Source organism: Myotis myotis, unplaced genomic scaffold, assembly GCF_014108235.1.
Source record: "Myotis myotis isolate mMyoMyo1 unplaced genomic scaffold, mMyoMyo1.p scaffold_m19_p_1, whole genome shotgun sequence".
Classification (NCBI taxonomy): Eukaryota; Metazoa; Chordata; class Mammalia; order Chiroptera; family Vespertilionidae; genus Myotis; species Myotis myotis.
The window spans coordinates 186,633,180-186,654,342 of NW_023416313.1; the positions used below are offsets into that span (position 1 = coordinate 186,633,180).

Consider the following 21,163-nt stretch of genomic DNA (forward strand, 5'->3'; position numbering starts at 1 on the left):
TACTCTACTGTTCTGTTAAGCTACAAGGAAGTAACTGAAGGAGATTATCCTAAGTAAAGATTATGTAGCTTAAGCGTGATTGTTCATAGTTAAGGTGATTAACTACCCGCCAGGCACTTAGTTAAGGGGTTTTACTGATTTATTCCCTTCCTTAGTCCTGTTAATCCCTAACTCCAGGGAAAAATCCCCATTTGGGGAAACAATCTTTCTCAGAGAGGTGACCTTAGTTAAAACACATAGTGATAAGAAGGGGAGCAAACATATTAAGAACAGTATGCCATATACGCCAGGTACCTTGAAACATATGCTGTGCAGGTGTTTTCTTCCCTGCAGCGACTGTGTCAAGCAGCAATGATGGACCTGCTTCCGGCACAGCACTATTCTCGGCATATCCTTGGTGGATGAGTTTAGGCTTTTGACTTTGAGATTCTGCTGCTATAAATATTACTAACTTTCCCTAACCAGTTGCAATTAGTGTGACCACTGCCCTCCCCTAAGGTACATACAAAAGAGAAAGGCATTTTCACTTTTGCAAGTGCGTATTGAATTATTTGAACTTCATGAAATACTTACAGAAAAAAAACCATTTTGTGGAAGATTCTTAATCTTTCATGTTATTGCTTTGGACTTAAAATCAATGTAAATAAATAATCTCCTATTTGTGACTCTGATAGTAATGAGTACAATAGTACTGGTGTGGATTTGGAACATATCACTAATTTTAAATGAAAAGTAAACCAATCAGATTTTTAAAAAATTCTTATGAGCTCATTCATTGCCTTTTCCTAGTTTCTTTCAATCAACTTGGAGATGGTGGCAAATGGTGAGTTTTTATTACTTGTTTTTATTTTATTTTATTTTTTATTGATTTCAGAGAGGAAGGGAGAGGGAGAGAGAGACAGAAACATCAATGATGAGAGAGAATCATTGACCGGCTGCCTCCTGCTCAGGGATGGAGCCTGCAACCCCAGCATGTGTCCTTGACTGGAATTGAATCCGGGACCCTTCAGTCCACAGGCCAAAGGTCTATCCACTAAGCCAAGCCAGCTAGGGCCGTTTTCACTTCTTAAAGAAAGTGTTTTATTCCTCGTTCACCAGAAGTCTCCTCACTTGTTTAGAGAGATGGAAGTCGTCCTTCAGTTTCCCTGATTCTGGATCGAGAAGGAGAAGGTGGAGGAAGCAGGGAGTGAGGCGGGTGAGAAGGTGAACAGAGCAGAGTCTGGGGCAGTCACAAAGCGGGGGAAGGAAAAGGGGCGCAGGAGGGAGAAAGCAGAGGGACTTGTGAGACCTGAGGGGAGGGAGGGACCTGGGGCCCAGGAGGGAACAGGTGACCCAGAGGGAGAGAAAGGCCCAAGGGGAGGAGACGAGGGGGTGAGGGTGGTGGGTAGGGGGAGATTCAGAGGGAGGAACCTCACCCTGAGAATGTCCTCCAAAGTCTTAGATAGGCTGCAGCTGTTTATATATATTCCTTTCCAGTACCGGAATGGTTTATGGGGGTCATCCACAAAGATCTTCCTGCAGTAGGCAAAGTCTGAAAGGAACAGGGGAGACCATGGTGCGCTTCAGCTCCAGAGCCTTGAGGGGACACACAGTGTGTGACTCTTAGGGACCGCTCTTCCCATCATGATTTCAGACCCTCTTCTCTTTCCTTCCCGGGACTTCATTGTCACTTCAGTCCCCTTTCTTCCTGTGAATCTGAGCCCCTCCTCCACGCCCCCTTCTGGAAGCCTCCTTCTTGCAGGTGTCCTTCACCTCCCTCCCCAGCCTGGACCACCTTTCTCCCCTGAACTTCTCCTCCAGGAGACTCCCCGACCCCAGCACCACCTCCACAGGCAGCTAAGGGGTCTTCTTCTTCCTTTCTGGGGATTCTAGGCTCCTTCCTGCCTAGGTCCTAGTACCCCCAACCCCCTCCCATCCCTGCCCCGGCGCCCTCTGCTCTCACCATCTGGAGTCATTATTGCCACCTGGGCCCCTGCACCTTGCAGGCTGCGCAGCCCCTGCTGGTACTGGGGCCTCCTGGGGTAGTAGAGGCGGGCAACGAAGATGCTCAGCTGCACATACTTGTGGTCCTTGAGGAACTCGACCACATGCCTCGCACATTGGAAGCAGGGGCTCCAGGACATGTACCATGTGACATGGTATTTCTCCTCGTGGGACAGGTTCTGGGCCAAGAATGCTTGCTGGGTCTTGAACCAGTTCAAGAAGCAGATTTCTGTGTGCTTGGGCTTCTTGGGATAGAACTGGGAGAGACGGAGAGGGGAAAGAGATCCTCTAGGGATGGCAGTTCAGGCATGTTGCAGGGCTGGAGGAGTCGGGACCAGGGGACAGGGAGCCAGAGTCTCAGAAGCATGTTATTGACTGATTCCTTTTTAAACGTCTCCCCTCCAGGCTGTTTTAGCTTAGTCATCCCTTCCCACCCTCATCCATGAACTCCAACATCCACCCTCCCATTCTTTCATTCTATGAGCATTCCGGGTGCCTGCTCCAGGCCCGGCTGCTGGGTCCAGGCTTGTTTCTGGGTGCTGTCTGCCGGGGAGGGCCCAGAGCAGTGCTGCCCACAGCCAGCCACTAGCACAGGTGTCTACTGTGCTACTTGAAATGTGGCTCGCCGGCACTGATGTGTGTGACAATTACTGAATACACTCCTTATCTCCATGATGTGGTATGAAAGAAGAATGTAAACTATCTCATGAAGAACTTTTATATTAACGATATGTTGAAACAATATCTTCGACATATTCCAAAGTACATTATCAAAATTAAATTAATTGATTTCTCTGAAAGTTTGACCAGTGGGTACTAGAAAAGGTTAAATGACACAAGTGACCCCAATCGTGCTCCCACGGGTAGGACTGCCATGGTGACACCCCGTCCACCCCATAAGGGCTCTGAGTAGTCTGCAGTCCAGGTGGGGAAGAGAGGGCTGGTGTGTGGTGGACACTTCACAGGAGACCTTAGTGTTTGGCTGCAGGGCGGGGGCTTGCTCTGTGTATGCTGAGGCTGCCATCCTCGCCCAGGTGTACCTGGCATTTCAGGATGGTCAGGCAGTGACATCCAGGGCTAAACCTTAGGACAATGTTGTTGTAAGAAGCCTCTGTGCATTTTACATATTATCATTTCCCCACATCCTTCCCTGGCTTAGCTCCTGCCTCTGATGACATCATCGTGGGGCACATACCTCTTTTTCAAAAACCCCGGTGCCCATGTCCAATGGAAATCGCCTCTGTGTTCCTTTCACTTGGTAGCAGAGATAGCAGCCATTGCGACCTCCATGGTCAGGGCAGTTTGTAAAGTGAAAGTAGAAATACTCAGGACTAAACCTTCTCACTGGGTTCCTGGGGGCAGGAGAGAAAAGAGAAAATGCAGGGTTCCCTTGAGTTTCTCCCATCTGGTGGCCTGGGCGCCCTGCCTCCCAGCAACCCCTTCCCTTCAGCATTTCCTGCCGCCTCCAGGCAGGAACCTGGGGGAGAGCAGGAGGGCAGGGGCTGCAGGAACAGCAGGGGCTCCTGGCCTCTCCCTTAAGGTCTGGCTCTGCTGCTTCCAACAACACATGCCCAACCCCCCACCCCAATCATTTGAATACAGAAATGAGTAATAAAACTGCCTCCACCCCCAAACATTACATTTTCATATTAAGGTGCAATTCATGATTGACCTTTCACCTATGCATGTTTATTATTATTATTTAATGTCAGGCTAACACCTAAATTCACAGGCTCTGGCTACTGTTCTAAGAGCTCCTTGTATCTGAACTCCTCTATTCCTCCCAGATCCAGGGTCCTCACCCTATTTTACAGAGGAGGAATCGGGGCACAGAGAGGTGAGTAGCCTGCCCAAGTCACAGGGCTGCTAAGTGACAGAGCTGGTCCCTTGCCCAGGCAAAGCCATGTCCACCCCTTGGATGACGTCAGCTGGCAGCGGTGGCCCTATTGGCTGAGAGGCTCTTTTCTCCCTCATTGTAAACAGCATTTCCCCCACCAGTGGGTGCACTATAAACGCAAGGGCAGGGATGCCTCTGGGGACAGTCTGACTTTGCTCTTCAGCTCACAGTGCTGGCACCTTGGGAGAGAGGATTTCCTTTCCTGCTCAGCGAACTCCTCTCACTCTGAGTGGATAACGGGGTCAGTAGCACAGAAATTGAATCCAAGTGCTTCAAACCAAATGCCCCGAGTGCTCCACTCATCCTTTAGTGCAGTGATGGTGAACCTATGACACCCGTGTCAGAAGTGACACGCAAACACCTTTTTTGGTTGATTTTTCTTTGTTAAATGGCATTTAAATACATAAAATAAATATCAAAAATATACATCTTTGTTTTACTATGGTTGCAAATATCAAAAAATATCTATATGTGACACGGCACCAGAGTTAATTTAGGGTTTTTCAAAATGCTGACATGCCGAGCTCAAAGGTTCCCCATCACTACTTTAGTGCAATTCTAATGGGCAAGAGGGCGCAGGAAAGGCCACAGAGCAGCAGCCCCACGGGCAGAGAGGGGACAGCCAGCCCCATAACTGGCAGACTGTGAGGAGGACCAAGTGGACAACAGGCCTGTACAAGGGGCAAAGGGGCCATTCAGAAGCAATTGTGGAGACATCCCCAGAAGAAGGGAAAGCTCCCGCTGGAGTGGAACCTGCAGAGATGGCGCCCAGATCGGGAGAGAAGCCAGGCTAGACCAGGGGGAGGACAAGTCTGAGGACAGAGACACCTCAGGGCCCCCAAGTAGAAAGGGCTACAGAGAAGGACAGAGTGGGGGCAGTACCTGGGCCAGGGCACCGGAGTGACGTGTGGCCTCTGCCTCGTCCTTGGTCTCCAGCGCTGGCGCTTCATTTCTGCTCACAGGCCCAGATTTTAGGAAAGTCCCTTGATGGAGGATTTCCCACCTTCTCAGCTGAGGCCCCACCTTCTTCCTGCTTTGGCAGCGGTGGGGAGTGGGGGTCGGGGGGAGTGGGGGTGCAGGTGGGCAGGCCCTGGGCTGTGATCTTCCTCAACCTCAGACCCACCTTCCCTCCTCCTCTGGGGCCCTCCCTCTGGACAGAGCTGACTTCTGCTGGAGACAGGCTCCTCTGTGCAGCAGGACCCAGGCCTCTTGTAAAGGGAAAGTGAAAGTGATGATGGCAGAGAGAGGAGATGGGACAGGCCCTGCTCCCCTGGGAGGGCCAGGCTGGAGCCCTCCCCACACCACCCTGCACCCAGCCCAAGCCTGAGCCCAGTGCATGCTCTCCCCCTGCCTCCTGTTGAATGATGGGAAAGTGTGGACCTTGGATCAGGGACAGATGTGCGTTGAGTTCCTCGTTCTGGGCTTGGTCCTCTGCTTAGGTCCCTCTGCCTTCACAGGGTGGGGAGGACACAGCTGGTAGGCTCCTGTCCCACTTGCTTTAGGAAAGCTAGTAGACAGTGACCCTTGTCACTTCCATTGCAAATGCTTTCTTTCAATGTGTGGCTAGGCTCTCGCTTCATGAAGTCTTTCCATGTATAGATGTCTTAATTTTCAATGTTCTCAAATGTATTCATTTTGTCATGTATGTATATGACTTGACATAGGCATGTCGTTTTTTATTTTGTATTAGATAGCCAATGCAAGGACATTTAATGACTTTCCTTCCACGTCATTTTGTCCTACTGATGTGCAAGGCCACCACCTGTGTGTGTGTGTGTGTGTGTGTGTGTGTGTGTGTGTGTCATATGCTCCTTTGCTTCACCTGTCCATGCCTGAGTGACTACCACACTGCTCTGCCAGGGCTTCAAAGTAGGTCCAATATCTGGTATGTCGATCCACCTTAGCTTCACCTTTGAAGTTGTATTGGCCGTGTACACATTTACATGAAGTTATGGGCAAAATTTCCTTAAAATATGTTTTTTAAATTAATTTCACAGAGAGGAAGGAAGGGGGAGAGAGAGAAAAAAACATCAGTGATGAGAGAATCATTCATTGGCTGTATACCCCCTACTGGGAAAAGATCCCAGAACCTGGGCAAGTGCCCATGCATGAACCTCCTGGTTCATGGGTCCATGGTCAACCACTGAGCCAAACCAGCTGAGTGATGGACAAACTTTTCGTCTTTCCTGTGATACCCTATTATCAATGTGTAGGGCAATCCTGGCAGGCATAGACGTCTCTGAGGCACTGAGACTCTCCATCCATGAACATGGTATATATCTCCATTTCTTTGGGCCTTGTATGTTCTCAGTGAGTTGTAATCAAGTTAAAGGGGAAGCTGGAAGGGAAGGAAAGAGGCAGCCATGAGGGCAAAGAAGAGGAAGAGGAGCATAAAGAGGAAGAAACAGGATCAAAAAGAAAGATATATCACTCTGAGCAGATGGAGGGAATTAACGCAGCCTGGAGAGAGGAAAGAATGGAGGGAGAAAAGGGGCAGAAAGGGAGAATATGAATCCGGGCTCAACCTTGTCTACCTGCAACCTTGGGAAAAGGGGAAAAACAACTTTGCCTCAGAGCAATATGGTGCTCAGTAGTCATTCCCTGCTGTGAGAATTGGTGCAGTCTGGACAAGCTTGGGGATGAAAGGGATTTCGCCCAGGTCCTGAGACATGGTGAGTCTGCACCAAAAGGCAGAGGTTAATTTAGAGAAAAGGGAATGGAGGCCCCTCTCAATACTTCCTGCTCACTTGGGCATGGTGGCGTCACTTCTGGGACTGGCATTCTCCCTGGTACACCTGCAGCAGGGGCGGGAGGATACACAGAAATGAGGGCAGCAGCGCACAGGACATGCTGGGAGTCCTGGGAAGAGGCAAGGTGAGGCACAGGGTCAGGAGATAGGAGGAACACCCAGGGTCAGAGGAGGAGCTGGCAGAGGACAGGGAGGGAGTCTCAACAGGGAAGGCAGAAGGAGGGGTTCAGGAGCAGGGGCCAACCCTGACCTGGGTCTCACCCTCGATCACCTGCTGAGACCCCTAATGGTTCTTGTCACCACTTCTTCCCAACAACAGGCTGCACATGGTATGAGCAGAATCTGCTGGAGGACTGAAGGATTATTTGAAAATAGATTGAGTCACTGAATCAGAGACTTCCCGTCTTCTTTATAGTCACCTCATCTTTTGTTGAAGACTAACTATCTCCTTTGTTAGACATTGTCCCAAATGCCCGACATTTACCTGTCACCACAGCCTCTGAGGTCAGTCACTGTTACTCTGTATGTGTTACAGTGAGGAATCCCAGAGGCAGCCCTGTTCCCTCTGCCACACACACAGGGTCTCCGCAGGAAGGAAACACTCCTGGAAACAGATTTATGGGCTGCCCATCAGCTGCCCTTCGTGGTCGGTCCCTGCTATTGTCCATGGAAAGGATGTACAGGCTTGAAAGTTCTGTGGTTGGTCCAGTCCTCTCTCGGCCCCTGGGAATGAGGCATGATGTGTGGAGGTGGGCCACCATCTGAGGCTTGGAGGGGACCAGCAGGAGAAGACAACCCCCCAGAGCTGAGTTGGGGGTGTGTGTGAGAGTTGGGGCCTGATTCCAGTAGCATCACTGAGCAGCTGAGCCAGGCCCACACTGTCCTACTCCTCCCACAGGTCTTGTCCTGGGAAACAAGCTGACTTTCAGCTCTTCCATGGCGACCACAGTCCCCTGACAACCCAGCCTTCTGTCCTTGATCTCATTTCTGCCCCTTGTCTCCCACCATTGGCCCCCAGCCCCGCTTTGCCCAACCCCACCCTACTACCCCACCACCCCTCTCCTGTCCTTTTCTTCCATCTCCTCAGGTCACTTTGTCTATCAAGTCTTCCCTCTGACTCTGTGTCCTCCTGACTCAGTCTCTTCCTACTGCTTTGGCCATGAGCATCATGACTGTCCTTATTCTCTATCCCTCCAATGTCTCTCAAACTAAAGGATTCAGTCCCAGTCCCTCACAGTCCTGTGTGAGGTTGTGACACCGGTGGTCCGGACATGTGAGCAGATGCCTGTGGTGAGAGACCTGGGCCTTCGTTGCCTGTAAGGCCTTGTGCCGGATTCCCAGCTGCCAGGGGCTCGCTCAGCATGATTCAGGCTTCAGAGACATGGCAGGACAGAAAGCTGCTGCCTGCACTGCATCCTGCCTGGGCCAGGTCCTGGGAAGGGCAGAGGGATCCTGTCTGCAGGGAAACCCCTCCCTCTAGCTTCCTCTTCAGGGAGTGGAATTGGAAAGGCCTGAGGATGCAGTAATCCCCAGCCTTCCCCTCAGCCAATGTCAACTTCAATTGCTCTTCCCAATAGTGACCCTGAGCCTTTTTCTTCTCTTATTGCATGGGCTGTCATTTCATGACAGCACTGTTGGGGTCCAACTCCAACAGTTCCAGGGGTTCCAAAGGTGTGGACGGAGTCGGCGAAGAGGGAATAACATGGGGACAGCGTTCAATTGATCAACAGCCTAGCCAGGTTCTCTAGCCAGGTTCTAGCCAGGTACTCTCTTTATTCTCCTGTTACATCTTTATTTATATCATTTGATTTTAATCCTATCCATTCTATTCCAAAGGTTAGGGCGTTTGTTATCTCCATTCAAAGGTCAATACTCTACTGTTCTGTTAAGCTACAAGGAAGTAACTGAAGGAGATTATCCTAAGTAAAGATTATGTAGCTTAAGCGTGATTGTTCATAGTTAAGGTGATTAACTACCCGCCAGGCACTTAGTTAAGGGGTTTTACTGATTTATTCCCTTCCTTAGTCCTGTTAATCCCTAACTCCAGGGAAAAATCCCCATTTGGGGAAACAATCTTTCTCAGAGAGGTGACCTTAGTTAAAACACATAGTGATAAGAAGGGGAGCAAACATATTAAGAACAGTATGCCATATACGCCAGGTACCTTGAAACATATGCTGTGCAGGTGTTTCTTCCCTGCAGCGACTGTGTCAAGCAGCAATGATGGACCTGCTTCCGGCACAGCACTATTCTCGGCATATCCTTGGTGGATGAGTTTAGGCTTTTGACTTTGAGATTCTGCTGCTATAAATATTACTAACTTTCCCTAACCAGTTGCAATTAGTGTGACCACTGCCCTCCCCTAAGGTACATACAAAAGAGAAAGGCATTTTCACTTTTGCAAGTGCGTATTGAATTATTTGAACTTCATGAAATACTTACAGAAAAAAAACCATTTTGTGGAAGATTCTTAATCTTTCATGTTATTGCTTTGGACTTAAAATCAATGTAAATAAATAATCTCCTATTTGTGACTCTGATAGTAATGAGTACAATAGTACTGGTGTGGATTTGGAACATATCACTAATTTTAAATGAAAAGTAAACCAATCAGATTTTTAAAAAATTCTTTATGAGCTCATTCATTGCCTTTTCCTAGTTTCTTTCAATCAACTTGGAGATGGTGGCAAATGGTGAGTTTTTATTACTTGTTTTTATTTTATTTTATTTTTTTATTGATTTCAGAGAGGAAGGGAGAGGGAGAGAGAGACAGAAACATCAATGATGAGAGAGAATCATTGACCGGCTGCCTCCTGCTCAGGGATGGAGCCTGCAACCCCAGCATGTGTCCTTGACTGGAATTGAATCCGGGACCCTTCAGTCCACAGGCCAAAGGTCTATCCACTAAGCCAAGCCAGCTAGGGCCGTTTTCACTTCTTAAAGAAAGTGTTTTATTCCTCGTTCACCAGAAGTCTCCTCACTTGTTTAGAGAGATGGAAGTTCTTCCTTCAGTTTCCCTGATTCTGGATCGAGAAGGAGAAGGTGGAGGAAGCAGGGAGTGAGGCGGGTGAGAAGGTGAACAGAGCAGAGTCTGGGGCAGTCACAAAGCGGGGGAAGGAAAAGGGGCGCAGGAGGGAGAAAGCAGAGGGACTTGTGAGACCTGAGGGGAGGGAGGGACCTGGGGCCCAGGAGGGAACAGGTGACCCAGAGGGAGAGAAAGGCCCAAGGGGAGGAGACGAGGGGGGTGAGGGTGGTGGGTAGGGGGAGATTCAGAGGGAGGAACCTCACCCTGAGAATGTCCTCCAAAGTCTTAGATAGGCTGCAGCTGTTTATATATATTCCTTTCCAGTACCGGAATGGTTTATGGGGGTCATCCACAAAGATATTCCTGCAGTAGGCAAAGTCTGAAAGGAACAGGGGAGACCATGGTGCGCTTCAGCTCCAGGAGCCTTGAGGGGACACACAGTGTGTGACTCTTAGGGACCGCTCTTCCCATCATGATTTCAGACCCTCTTCTCTTTCCTTCCCGGGACTTCATTGTCACTTCAGTCCCCTTTCTTCCTGTGAATCTGAGCCCCTCCTCCACGCCCCCTTCTGGAAGCCTCCTTCTTGCAGGTGTCCTTCACCTCCCTCCCCAGCCTGGACCACCTTTCTCCCCTGAACTTCTCCTCCAGGAGACTCCCCGACCCCACACCACCTCCACAGGCAGCTAAGGGGTCTTCTTCTTCCTTTCTGGGGATTCTAGGTCCTTCCTGCCTGGTCCTAGACCCCCACCCCCTCCCATCCCTGCCCCGGCGCCCTCTGCTCTCACCATCTGGAGTCATTATTGCCACCTGGGCCCCTGCACCTTGCAGGCTGCGCAGCCCCTGCTGGTACTGGGGCCTCCTGGGGTAGTAGAGGCGGGCAACGAAGATGCTCAGCTGCACATACTTGTGGTCCTTGAGGAACTCGACCACATGCCTCGCACATTGGAAGCAGGGGCTCCAGGACATGAACCATGTGACATGGTATTTCTCCTCGTGGGACAGGTTCTGGGCCAAGAATGCTTGCTGGGTCTTGAACCAGTTCAAGAAGCAGATTTCTGTGTGCTTGGGCTTCTTGGGATAGAACTGGGAGAGACGGAGAGGGGAAAGAGATCCTCTGGGATGGCAGTTCAGGCATGTTGCAGGGCTGGAGGAGTCGGGACCAGGGGACAGGGAGCCAGAGTCTCAGAAGCATGTTATTGACTGATTCCTTTTTAAACGTCTCCCCTCCAGGCTGTTTTAGCTTAGTCATCCCTTCCCACCCTCATCCATGAACTCCAACATCCACCCTCCCATTCTTTCATTCTATGAGCATTCCGGGTGCCTGCTCCAGGCCCGGCTGCTGGGTCCAGGCTTGTTTCTGGGTGCTGTCTGCAGGGGAGGGCCCAGAGCAGTGCTGCCCACAGCCAGCCACTAGCACAGGTGTCTACTGTGCTCTTGAAATGTGGCTCGCCGGCACTGATGTGTGTGACAATTACTGAATACACTCCTTATCTCCATGATGTGGTATGAAAGAAGAATGTAAACTATCTCATGAAGAACTTTTATATTAACGATATGTTGAAACAATATCTTCGACGTATTCCAAAGTACATTATCAACATTAAATTAATTGATTTCTCTGAAAGTTTGACCAGTGGGTACTAGAAAAGGTTAAATGACACAAGTGACCCCAATCGTGCTCCCACGGGTAGGACTGCCATGGTGACACCCCGTCCACCCCATAAGGGCTCTGAGTAGTCTGCAGTCCAGGTGGGGAAGAGAGGGCTGGTGTGTGGTGGACACTTCACAGGAGACCTTAGTGTTTGGCTGCAGGGCGGGGGCTTGCTCTGTGTATGCTGAGGCTGCCATCCTCGCCCAGGTGTACCTGGCATTTCAGGATGGTCAGGCAGTGACATCCAGGGCTAAACCTTAGGACAATGTTGTTGTAATTTTACATATGTGGCATTTTACATATTATCATTTCCCCACATCCTTCCCTGGCTTAGCTCCTGCCTCTGATGACATATCGTGGGGCACATACCTCATTTTCAAAAACCCCGGTGCCCACGTCCAAGGGAAAGCCCCTCTGTGTTCCTTTCACTTGGTAGCAGAGATAGCAGCCATTGCGACCTCCATGGTCAGGGCAGTTTGTAAAGTGAAAGTAGAAATACTCAGGACTAAACCTTCTCACTGGGTTCCTGGGGGCAGGAGAGAAAAGAGAAAATGCAGGGTTCCCTTGAGTTTCTCCCATCTGGTGGCCTGGGCGCCCTGCCTCCCAGCAACCCCTTCCCTTCAGCATTTCCTGCCGCCTCCAGGCAGGAACCTGGGGGAGAGCAGGAGGGCAGGGGCTGCAGGAACAGCAGGGGCTCCTGACCTCTCCCTTAAGGTCTGGCTCTGCTGCTTCCAACAACACATGCCCAACCCCCCAACCCCAATCATTTGAATACAGAAATGAGTAATAAAACTGCCTCCACCCCCAAACATTACATTTTCATATTAAGGTGCAATTCATGATTGACCTTTCACCTATGCATGTTTATTATTATTATTTAATGTCAGGCTAACAGCTAAATTCACAGGCTCTGGCTACTGTTCTAAGAGCTCCTTGTATCTGAACTCCTCTATTCCTCCCAGATCCAGGGTCCTCACCCTATTTTACAGAGGAGGAATCGGGGCACAGAGAAGGGAGTAGCCTGCCCAAGTCACAGGGCTGCTAAGTGACAGAGCTGGTCCCTTGCCCAGGCAAAGCCATGTCTAGCCCTTGCATGACGTCAGCTGGCAGCGGTGGCCCTATTGGCTGAGAGGCTCTTTTCTCCCTCATTGTAAACAGCATTTCCCCCACCAGTGGGTGCACTATAAACGCAAGGGCAGGGATGCCTCTGGGGACAGTCTGACTTTGCTCTTCAGCTCACAGTGCTGGCACCTTGGGAGAGAGGATTTCCTTTCCTGCTCAGCGAACTCCTCTCACTCTGAGTGGATAACGGGGTCAGTAGCACAGAAATTGAATCCAAGTGCTTCAAACCAAATGCCCCGAGTGCTCCACTCATCCTTTAGTGCAGTGATGGCGAACCTATGACACCCGTGTCAGAAGTGACACGCAAACACCTTTTTTGGTTGATTTTTCTTTGTTAAATGGCATTTAAATACATAAAATAAATATCAAAAATATACATCTTTGTTTTACTATGGTTGCAAATATCAAAAAATATCTATATGTGACACGGCACCAGAGTTAATTTAGGGTTTTTCAAAATGCTGACATGCCGAGCTCAAAGGTTCGCCATCACTACTTTAGTGCAATTCTAATGGGCAAGAGGGCGCAGGAAAGGCCACAGAGCAGCAGCCCCACGGGCAGAGAGGGGACAGCCAGCCCCATAACTGGCAGACTGTGAGGAGGACCAAGTGGACAACAGTCCTGTACAAGGGGCAAAGGGGCCATTCAGAAGCAATTGTGGAGACATCCCCAGAAGAAGGGAAAGCTCCCGCTGGAGTGGAACCTGCAGAGATGGTGCCCAGATCGGGAGAGAAGCCAGGCTAGACCAGGGGGAGGACAAGTCTGAGGGCAGAGACACCTCAGGGCCCCCAAGTAGAAAGGGCTACAGAGAAGGACAGAGTGGGGGCAGTACCTGGGCCAGGGCACCGGAGTGACGTGTGGCCTCTGCCTCATCCTTGGTCTCCAGCGCTGGCGCTTCATTTCTGCTCACAGGCCCAGGTTTTAGGAAAGTCCCTTGATGGAGGATTTCCCACCTTCTCAGCTGAGGCCCCACCTTCTTCCTGCTTTGGCAGCGGTGGGGAGTGGGGGTCGGGGGGAGTGGGGGTGCAGGTGGGCAGGCCCTGGGCTGTGATCTTCCTCAACCTCAGACCCACCTTCCCTCCTCCTCTGGGGCCCTCCCTCTGGACAGAGCTGACTTCTGCTGGAGACAGGCTCCTCTGTGCAGCAGGACCCAGGCCTCTTGTAAAGGGAAAGTGAAAGTGATGATGGCAGAGAGAGGAGATGGGAAAGGCCCTGCTCCCCTGGGAGGGCCAGGCTGGAGCCCTCCCCACACCACCCTGCACCCAGCCCAAGCCTGAGCCCAGTGCATGCTCTCCCCCTGCCTCCTGTTGAATGATGGGAAAGTGTGGACCTTGGATCAGGGACAGATGTGCGTTGAGTTCCTCGTTCTGGGCTTGGTCCTCTGCTTAGGTCCCTCTGCCTTCACACCGTGGGGAGGACACAGCTGGTAGGCTCCTGTCCCACTTGCTTTAGGAAAGCTAGTAGACAGTGACCCTTGTCACTTCCATTGCAAATGCTTTCTTTCAATGTGTGGCTAGGCTCTCGCTTCATGAAGTCTTTCCATGTATAGATGTCTTAATTTTCAATGTTCTCAAATGTATTCATTTTGTCATGTATGTATATGACTTGACATAGGCATGTCGTTTTTTATTTTGTATTAGATAGCCAATGCAAGGACATTTAATGACTTTCCTTCCACGTCATTTTGTCCTACTGATGTGCAAGGCCACCACCTGTGTGTGTGTGTGTGTGTGTGTGTGTGTGTGTGTGTGTGTGTGATATGCTCCTTTGCTTCACCTGTCCATGCCTGAGTGACTACCACACTGCTCTGCCAGGGCTTCAAAGTAGGTCCAATATCTGGTATGTCGATCCACCTTAGCTTCACCTTTGAAGTTGTATTGGCCGTGTACACATTTACATGAAGTTATGGGCAAAATTTCCTTAAAATATGTTTTTTAAATTAATTTCACAGAGAGGAAGGAAGGGGGAGAGAGAGAAAAAAACATCAGTGATGAGAGAATCATTCATTGGCTGTATACCCCCTACTGGGAAAAGATCCCAGAACCTGGGCAAGTGCCCATGCATGAACCTCCTGGTTCATGGGTCCATGGTCAACCACTGAGCCAAACCAGCTGAGTGATGGACAAACTTTTCGTGTTTCCTGTGATACCCTATTATCAATGTGTAGGGCAATCCTGGCAGGCATAGACGTCTCTGAGGCACTGAGACTCTCCATCCATGAACATGGTATATATCTCCATTTCTTTGGGCCTTGTATGTTCTCAGTGAGTTGTAATCAAGTTAAAGGGGAAGCTGGAAGGGAAGGAAAGAGGCAGCCATGAGGGCAAAGAATAGGAAGAGGAGCATAAAGAGGAAGAAACAGGATCAAAAAGAAAGATATATCACTCTGAGCAGATGGAGGGAATTAACGCAGCCTGGAGAGAGGAAAGAATGGAGGGAGAAAAGGGGCAGAAAGGGAGAATATGAATCCGGGCTCAACCTTGTCTACCTGCAACCTTGGGAAAAGGGGAAAAAGAACTTTGCCTCAGAGCAATATGGTGCTCAGTAGTCATTCCCTGCTGTGAGAATTGGTGCAGTCTGGACAAGCTTGGGGATGAAAGGGATTTCGCCCAGGTCCTGAGACATGGTGAGTCTGCACCAAAAGGCAGAGGTTAATTTAGAGAAAAGGGAATGGAGGCCCCTCTCAATACTTCCTGCTCACTTGGGCATGGTGGCGTCACTTCTGGGACTGGCATTCTCCCTGGTACACCTGCAGCAGGGGCGGGAGGAGACACAGAAATGAGGGCAGCAGACCACAGGACATGCTGGGAGTCCTGGGAAGAGGCAAGGTGAGGCACAGGGTCAGGAGATAGGAGGAACACCCAGGGTCAGAGGAGGAGCTGGCAGAGGACAGGGAGGGAGTCTCAACAGGGAAGGCAGAAGGAGGGGTTCAGGAGCAGGGGCCAACCCTGACCTGGGTCTCACCCTCGATCACCTGCTGAGACCCCTAATGGTTCTTGTCACCACTTCTTCCCAACAACAGGCTGCACATGGTATGAGCAGAATCTGCTGGAGGACTGAAGGATTATTTGAAAATAGATTGAGTCACTGAATCAGAGACTTCCCCTCTTCTTTATAGTCACCTCATCTTTTGTTGAAGACTAACTATCTCCTTTGTTAGACATTGTCCAAAATGCCCGACATTTACCTGTCACCACAGCCCCCGAGGTCAGTCACTGTTACTCTCTATGTGTTACAGTGAGGAATCCCAGAGGCAGCCCTGTTCCCTCTGCCACACAAACAGGGTCTGCGCAGGAAGGAAACACTCCTGGACACAGATTTATGGGCTGCCCATCAGCTGCCCTTCATGGTCGGTCCCTGCTATTGTCCACAGAGAGGACGTACAGGCTTGAAAGTTCTGTGGTTGGTCCAGTCCTCTCTCGCCCCCTGGGAATGAGGCATGATGTGTGGAGGTGGGCCGCCATCTGAGGCTTGGAGGAGACCAGCAGGAGAAGACAACCCCCCAGAGCTGAGTTGGAGTTCTGGGGGGGGGTGGGATACGATTCCAATAGCATCACTGGGCGGTTGAGCCAGCCCCACACTGTCCTACTCCTCCCACAGGTCTTGTCCTGGGAAACAAGCTAACTTTCAGCTCCTCCATGGCGACCACAGTCCCCTGACAACCCAGCCTTCTGTCCTTGATCTCATTTCTGCCCCTTGTCTCCCACCATTGGCCCCCAGCCCTGCTTTGCCCAACCCCACCCCACCACACCCCACCTCCCCACCACCTCTCTTCTGTCCTTTTCTTCCATCTCCTCAGGTCACTTTGTCTATCAAGTCTTCCCTCTGACTTTGTGTCCTCCTGACTCAGTCCCTTCCACTGCTTTGGCCATGAGCATCATGACTGTCCTTATTCTCTATCCTTCCAATGTCTCTCAAACTAAACGATTCAGCCCCAGTCCCTCACAGTCCTGTGTGAGGTTGTGACACGGGTGGTCCGGACATGTGAGCAGATGCCTGTGGTGAGAGACCTGCGAACCTTCGTTGCCTGTAAGGCTTTGTGCTGGATGCCCAGCTGCCAGGGGCTCGCTCAGCATGATTCAGGCTCCACAGAGACACAGCAGGACAGAAAGCTGCTGCCTGCACTGCATCCTGCGTGGGCCAGGTCCTGGGAAGGGCAGAGGTGTCCTGTCTGCCGGGAAGCCCCTACCTCTCTCTTCCTCTCCAGGGAGTGGAATTGGAAAGGCTTGAGGATGCAGTAATCCCCAGCCCTCCCCTCAGCCAATGTCAACTTCAATTGCTCTTCCCAATAGTGACCCTGAGCCTTTCTCTTCTCTGATTGCATGGGCTGTCATTTCATGACAGCACTACTCCTTGCATATCCTTGGTCGATGAGTTTAGGCTTTTGACTTTGAGATTCTGCTGCTATAAATATTACTAACTTTTCACTAACCAGTTGCAATTAGTGTGACCATGGCCCTCCCCTGTGGTACATACAGAAGAGAAAGGCATTTTCACTTTTGCAAGTGTTTATTGAACTATTTGGACTTAATGAAATACTTACAGAGGAAAAATATTTTGTGGAAGATTCTTAATCTTTCATGTTATTGCTTTGGACTTAAATGTAAATAAAGCAATAACATGAAATCAATGCTTTGGAATCAATGTAAATAAATAATCTCCTGTTTGTGACTCTGATAGTAGTGAGTACAATATTACTGGTGTGGATTTGGAACATATCACTGATTTTAAATGAAAAGTAACTCAATCAGATTTTTAAAAAATTCCTTACTAGCTCATTCATTGCCTTTTCCTGGTTTCTTTCAATCAACTTGGAGATGGTGGCAAATGGTGAAATTTTATTACTTGTTTTTATTTTATTTTTTATTGATTTCAGAGAGGAAGGGAGAGGGAGAGAGAAATAGAAACATCAATGATGAGAGAGAATCATTGACCAGCTGCCTCCTGCTCGGGGATGGAGCCCGTAACCCCAGCATGTGCCCTTGACTGGAATCAAATCCAGGACCCTTCAGTCCACAGGCCGTCGCTCTATCCACTTTGCTGATGTATCTCATAGGGCAAGGGAAACAAAAGAGAAAATAAACAAATTGGACTTCATAAAAATAAAAAGCTTCTTCACAGCAAAAGAAACCATGAACAAAATGAAAAGGGAGCCCACTGTATAGGAGAACATATTTGCCAATGATACATCTGATAATGGGTTAATGTCCAAAATATATAAAGAACTCATACAAGTTAACAAAAGGATGACAATCCAATTTTAAAAAATGGGCTAAAAACCTAAATAGACACTTCTCCAAAAGGGGCATACAGAAGGCCAAGAGACATATGAAAAAATGCTCAAAGTCACTGATCATCAGTGAGATATAAATTAAAATGACAGTGAGGTATCACCTCATATCTGGCAGAATGGCTACCATCAACAAATCAATAAATGACAAGTGCTGACAAGGATGTGAAGAAAAGTAAACCCTAATACACTGCTGGTGGGAATGCAGACTAGTGCAGCCTTTACAGAAAACAGTATGGAGTTTCCTCAAAAAATTAAATATGGAACTGACCCAGTGATCCCACTTCTAGGAGTATATCCCAAGAAACCTGAAACACCAATCAGAAAGAATGTATGTACCCTTATGTTCATAGCAGCACAATTTATAATAGCTAAGATCTGAAAACCACCTAAGTGCCCATAAGTAGACAAGTGGATAAAAAAGCTGTGGTACATTTACACCATGGAATTCTACGCAGCAGTAAAGGTAAGAATCTCTTACCCTTTGAGACAGCATGGAGGGACCTGGAGAGTACTATGCTAAGTGAAATAAGCCAGTCAGAGAAAGACAAGTATCACATGATCTCACTCATATATGGAATCTAAGTAACAAAATAAACTGATGAACAGAGAGGATCCAGAGATTGGAAGCATGGAACAGACTGTGGAATCTCAGAGGGAATGTGGGGGTTGGGAAGTAGGTGGGAAGAGATTAACCAAAGAACTTGTATGCTTATATGCCTAACCCATGGACACAGACAATAGTATGGTGAAGACCTGTGACAAGGGGCAGAGGTGGGCTAGGAGTCAATGAGGGCAAAGGGGACATCTATAATACTTTCAACAACAAAACATTTTTAAGTGTTAGTACAATTTAAAAGCATGGTATTAGACCCCTACCTCCCACCACACACTAAAATAAATTCTAAATAAGTCAAAAGTCTGAATGAGAAGGGCAAACAAAAAAACTTTTAGAAACCCATATAGAAAATATTTTATGGCTTTGGAGCTAAATTTATTTCTTTTAAAAGATCAAAAAGTATAAGTTAAAAGGCAAAATTAAAAGGCAAAAGATGGCACCCAAAGCAATCTTGAAAAAGAAGACAAAGTTTGAGCACTCCCAATTTCAAATCTTATTACAGAACTATAGTAATCAAGATAGTGTGGTACTAATTAGTAGAAGAATAGACATATAGATCAATGGAGTAAAATGGAGAATCCAGTAATAAACCCTTACATTTATGGTCTGTTGATTTTCCATAACGATGCCAAGACTGTTTAATGGAGAAAAAAAATCTTTTCAACAAATGGTCCTTGGACAACTGGATATTCACATGTGAAAGAATGAAATTAGACCTCTACCTCAATCATACACAAAAAATGGTTCATAGGCCTAAATGTAAAACAAAAACAAAACAAAACAAAGAACTGTAAAACTACTAAAAGAAAATATAGACATAAATCTTAGCGTGGTTTGGCAATGATTTCTTAGATACAACACCAAAAGGGCAAGTGATAAAAAAGATAAATTGGACTTCATCAAAATTAAAAACTGTTGTGCTCCATACTATACCATCAAGAAAATTAAAAGACAGCCCATAGAATGGGAGAAAATATTGGTTTCAGGTCGCAAAGAAAGCCTGGTAGCAGAGCAAGAGATGTGAATGCTGGCAGTCCAGAGAGCAAGCCCTATAAATAAAGCCTGCAGGCATATGGGTAGGGCACCAGCAGTAGTAGTATCTGCTACTCGGTGTGAGACTCTTCAGTAGGATTAGGCAGGCCTCAGTCTTAGCTGGGGATTCCCAGAAAGTATACAGAGACTGAGGCAAAAAGGCTTATATGTTATTAATTAGGCCGAGCACGTCCAAGAAACGGGTAGGAAAAGAGGGTGAACCAGAAGAGAGAGAACCAATATGAAATTGCATCATGGAGGAAGCTATCATTAAATGCCATTAATTGCTTGATCTCTTGGGATAGTCTAAGAAGCCTTAAAAAGCCTTCGGACTTTTGTACCCAAAGACCCAAAAAGCACCTGAATACATTTTTTTTAAAGCTTGGTTTCCCCTCCACAGGTAGTTAGTTGATATCTGTAAATTAAGACTCTCTTAGACTGCATTCATACCTCAGGTTCCCTTTCATCAACATCCAACTCATAATTGGTGGTAATGGATAGCAGGGGTCATTGAAATCCACAGAATAATGGCTACCATTTAATAAGCACAAGGCAGTTTTATATAATGTCTTCTCTTCACAAAGTAGTTTTTTGTTATGATTTTATTAATGCCCCAAATTAGACTCCACTAATTTAAGGAATGTGGCCAAGGTCATGAAACTAGTAAGTAGCAGACCAGGTTTTGGACCAAGGTCTGTGTTTTTTTAAAACTCCCCAAACAATGCCCTTTCTATTATACCATGAAGCCTCTTAGAAGAAAGGGTCGAGATTCCTAAATCTTTTCTTAGCCAGTACTTTTTAAAAAATGCTATTTATGTTTTTAAATTGGTCATACAAACACCTGGCTTAAAAATTAAAGGAGAACAAAAGACTTTTCAGTGAAAGCTCTCCTTTTTTACCCTGTCTGCCAGTTCCTGGTTCCTCTTTTCAGGGGCAATATTACCAGTTTCATGTGTATCTTTCCCAAACAGTTATGCATAAATATAAGTATTATTTTTCTGTTTAACAGAAATTACATGGATATACACTATACTCACCTTAGGTTTCTTTTTTTCGTTTAACAATATATCTTCAATTCACATCTATGTCTCCACATAAAGTTTAGCCAATACTTTGAAATGTTCTTATCATTAGGTCTTTTATTATTAAAGAGTATGAGATAAATTATACTAAAATGTATCTACTGTTTCCCCTGTGCTACTTATCCACTATTAAAAGAATAAACAAGACGCAAAATGTCAAAGAACCAGGCAACAGGAAAGGAGTGGAGAAACATGAAATGCACATGAACTCGAGAGTAGCTCTCAATTAAAAGACCTTTTCTTTTTTTTTAATAAATATTTTTATTTTATTTCACTTTACCTTTTTTTCTTTTTCTTTTTTTGTTTTTTTTTGTTTTGTTTTGTTTTGTTTTGTTTTGTTTTGTTTTGTTAATCCTCACCTGAGGATACCCTTCCATTGATTTCTAGGGAGAGTGAAGGAGAGAGGGAAAGACAGAAATATCGATGTGAGAGAAACACATCGATTGGTTGCCTCCGACCAGGGCCAGGGTCCAAGGAGCCCTTCTTGTTTTCTCTCTTGGGTTACCTCGGCCCTAACTCTAATCTGTAATTTTCAGGTGTGTTTTGTAATGTAACTGCTGTTATTCTTCTGTGTTTTTTGTTTATAAGCATGAGTGAAATGTGAGTACATATTTGTCCTGTTGGCCTCTTAAACTATCTGGCCCCAATATTCCAAGATGAGAAGATAACGTGAAAATGAGTGGGAAACCTAGCTCTTGTCCTTCTCCAAATT

At 47.6% G+C, this 21,163-nt stretch overlaps 2 protein-coding genes across 2 annotated transcripts in view; both read right to left on the reverse strand.

Moving 5' to 3' along the window:
* The window catches only part of LOC118678285 (DNA dC->dU-editing enzyme APOBEC-3C-like), a 7,718-nt gene extending 1,083 nt beyond the window's left edge, over positions 1–6,635 (reverse strand). The window contains exons 1-4 of the mRNA XM_036353809.1: positions 6,628–6,635; positions 3,179–3,335; positions 1,943–2,240; positions 1,480–1,531 (exon numbers count right to left, since the gene is read on the reverse strand). Coding sequence (XP_036209702.1) covers positions 1,480–1,531; positions 1,943–2,240; positions 3,179–3,335; positions 6,628–6,635 — 515 coding nt within the window. The remainder of the gene's footprint in view (positions 1–1,479; positions 1,532–1,942; positions 2,241–3,178; positions 3,336–6,627) is intronic.
* A 2,882-nt stretch (positions 6,636–9,517) lies between these two features.
* Positions 9,518–13,389, reverse strand: LOC118664678 (DNA dC->dU-editing enzyme APOBEC-3C-like). Its single transcript, XM_036325068.1, has 5 exons — positions 13,261–13,389; positions 11,676–11,832; positions 10,441–10,738; positions 9,918–10,033; positions 9,518–9,652 (listed from the first exon to the last, which is right to left on the reverse strand). Exons 1-5 carry the CDS (start codon positions 13,326–13,328, stop codon positions 9,638–9,640), a joined length of 654 nt encoding a protein of 217 aa, XP_036180961.1. The 5' UTR covers positions 13,329–13,389; the 3' UTR covers positions 9,518–9,637.
* Positions 13,390–21,163: the final 7,774 nt, after the last annotated feature.

Coding starts and splice junctions, on each gene's coding strand:
- LOC118664678 (XM_036325068.1), bottom strand. CDS start 13,328: ATGAAGCGCCAGCGCTGGAGACCAAGGATGAGGCAGAGGCCACACGTC. Junction 11,833..13,260: donor ACTCCGGTGCCCTGGCCCAG/GTACTGCCCCCA, acceptor TCCTGCCCCCAG/GAACCCAGTGAGAAGGTTTA. Junction 10,739..11,675: donor CCGGGGTTTTTGAAAATGAG/GTATGTGCCCCA, acceptor CGTCTCTCCCAG/TTCTATCCCAAGAAGCCCAA.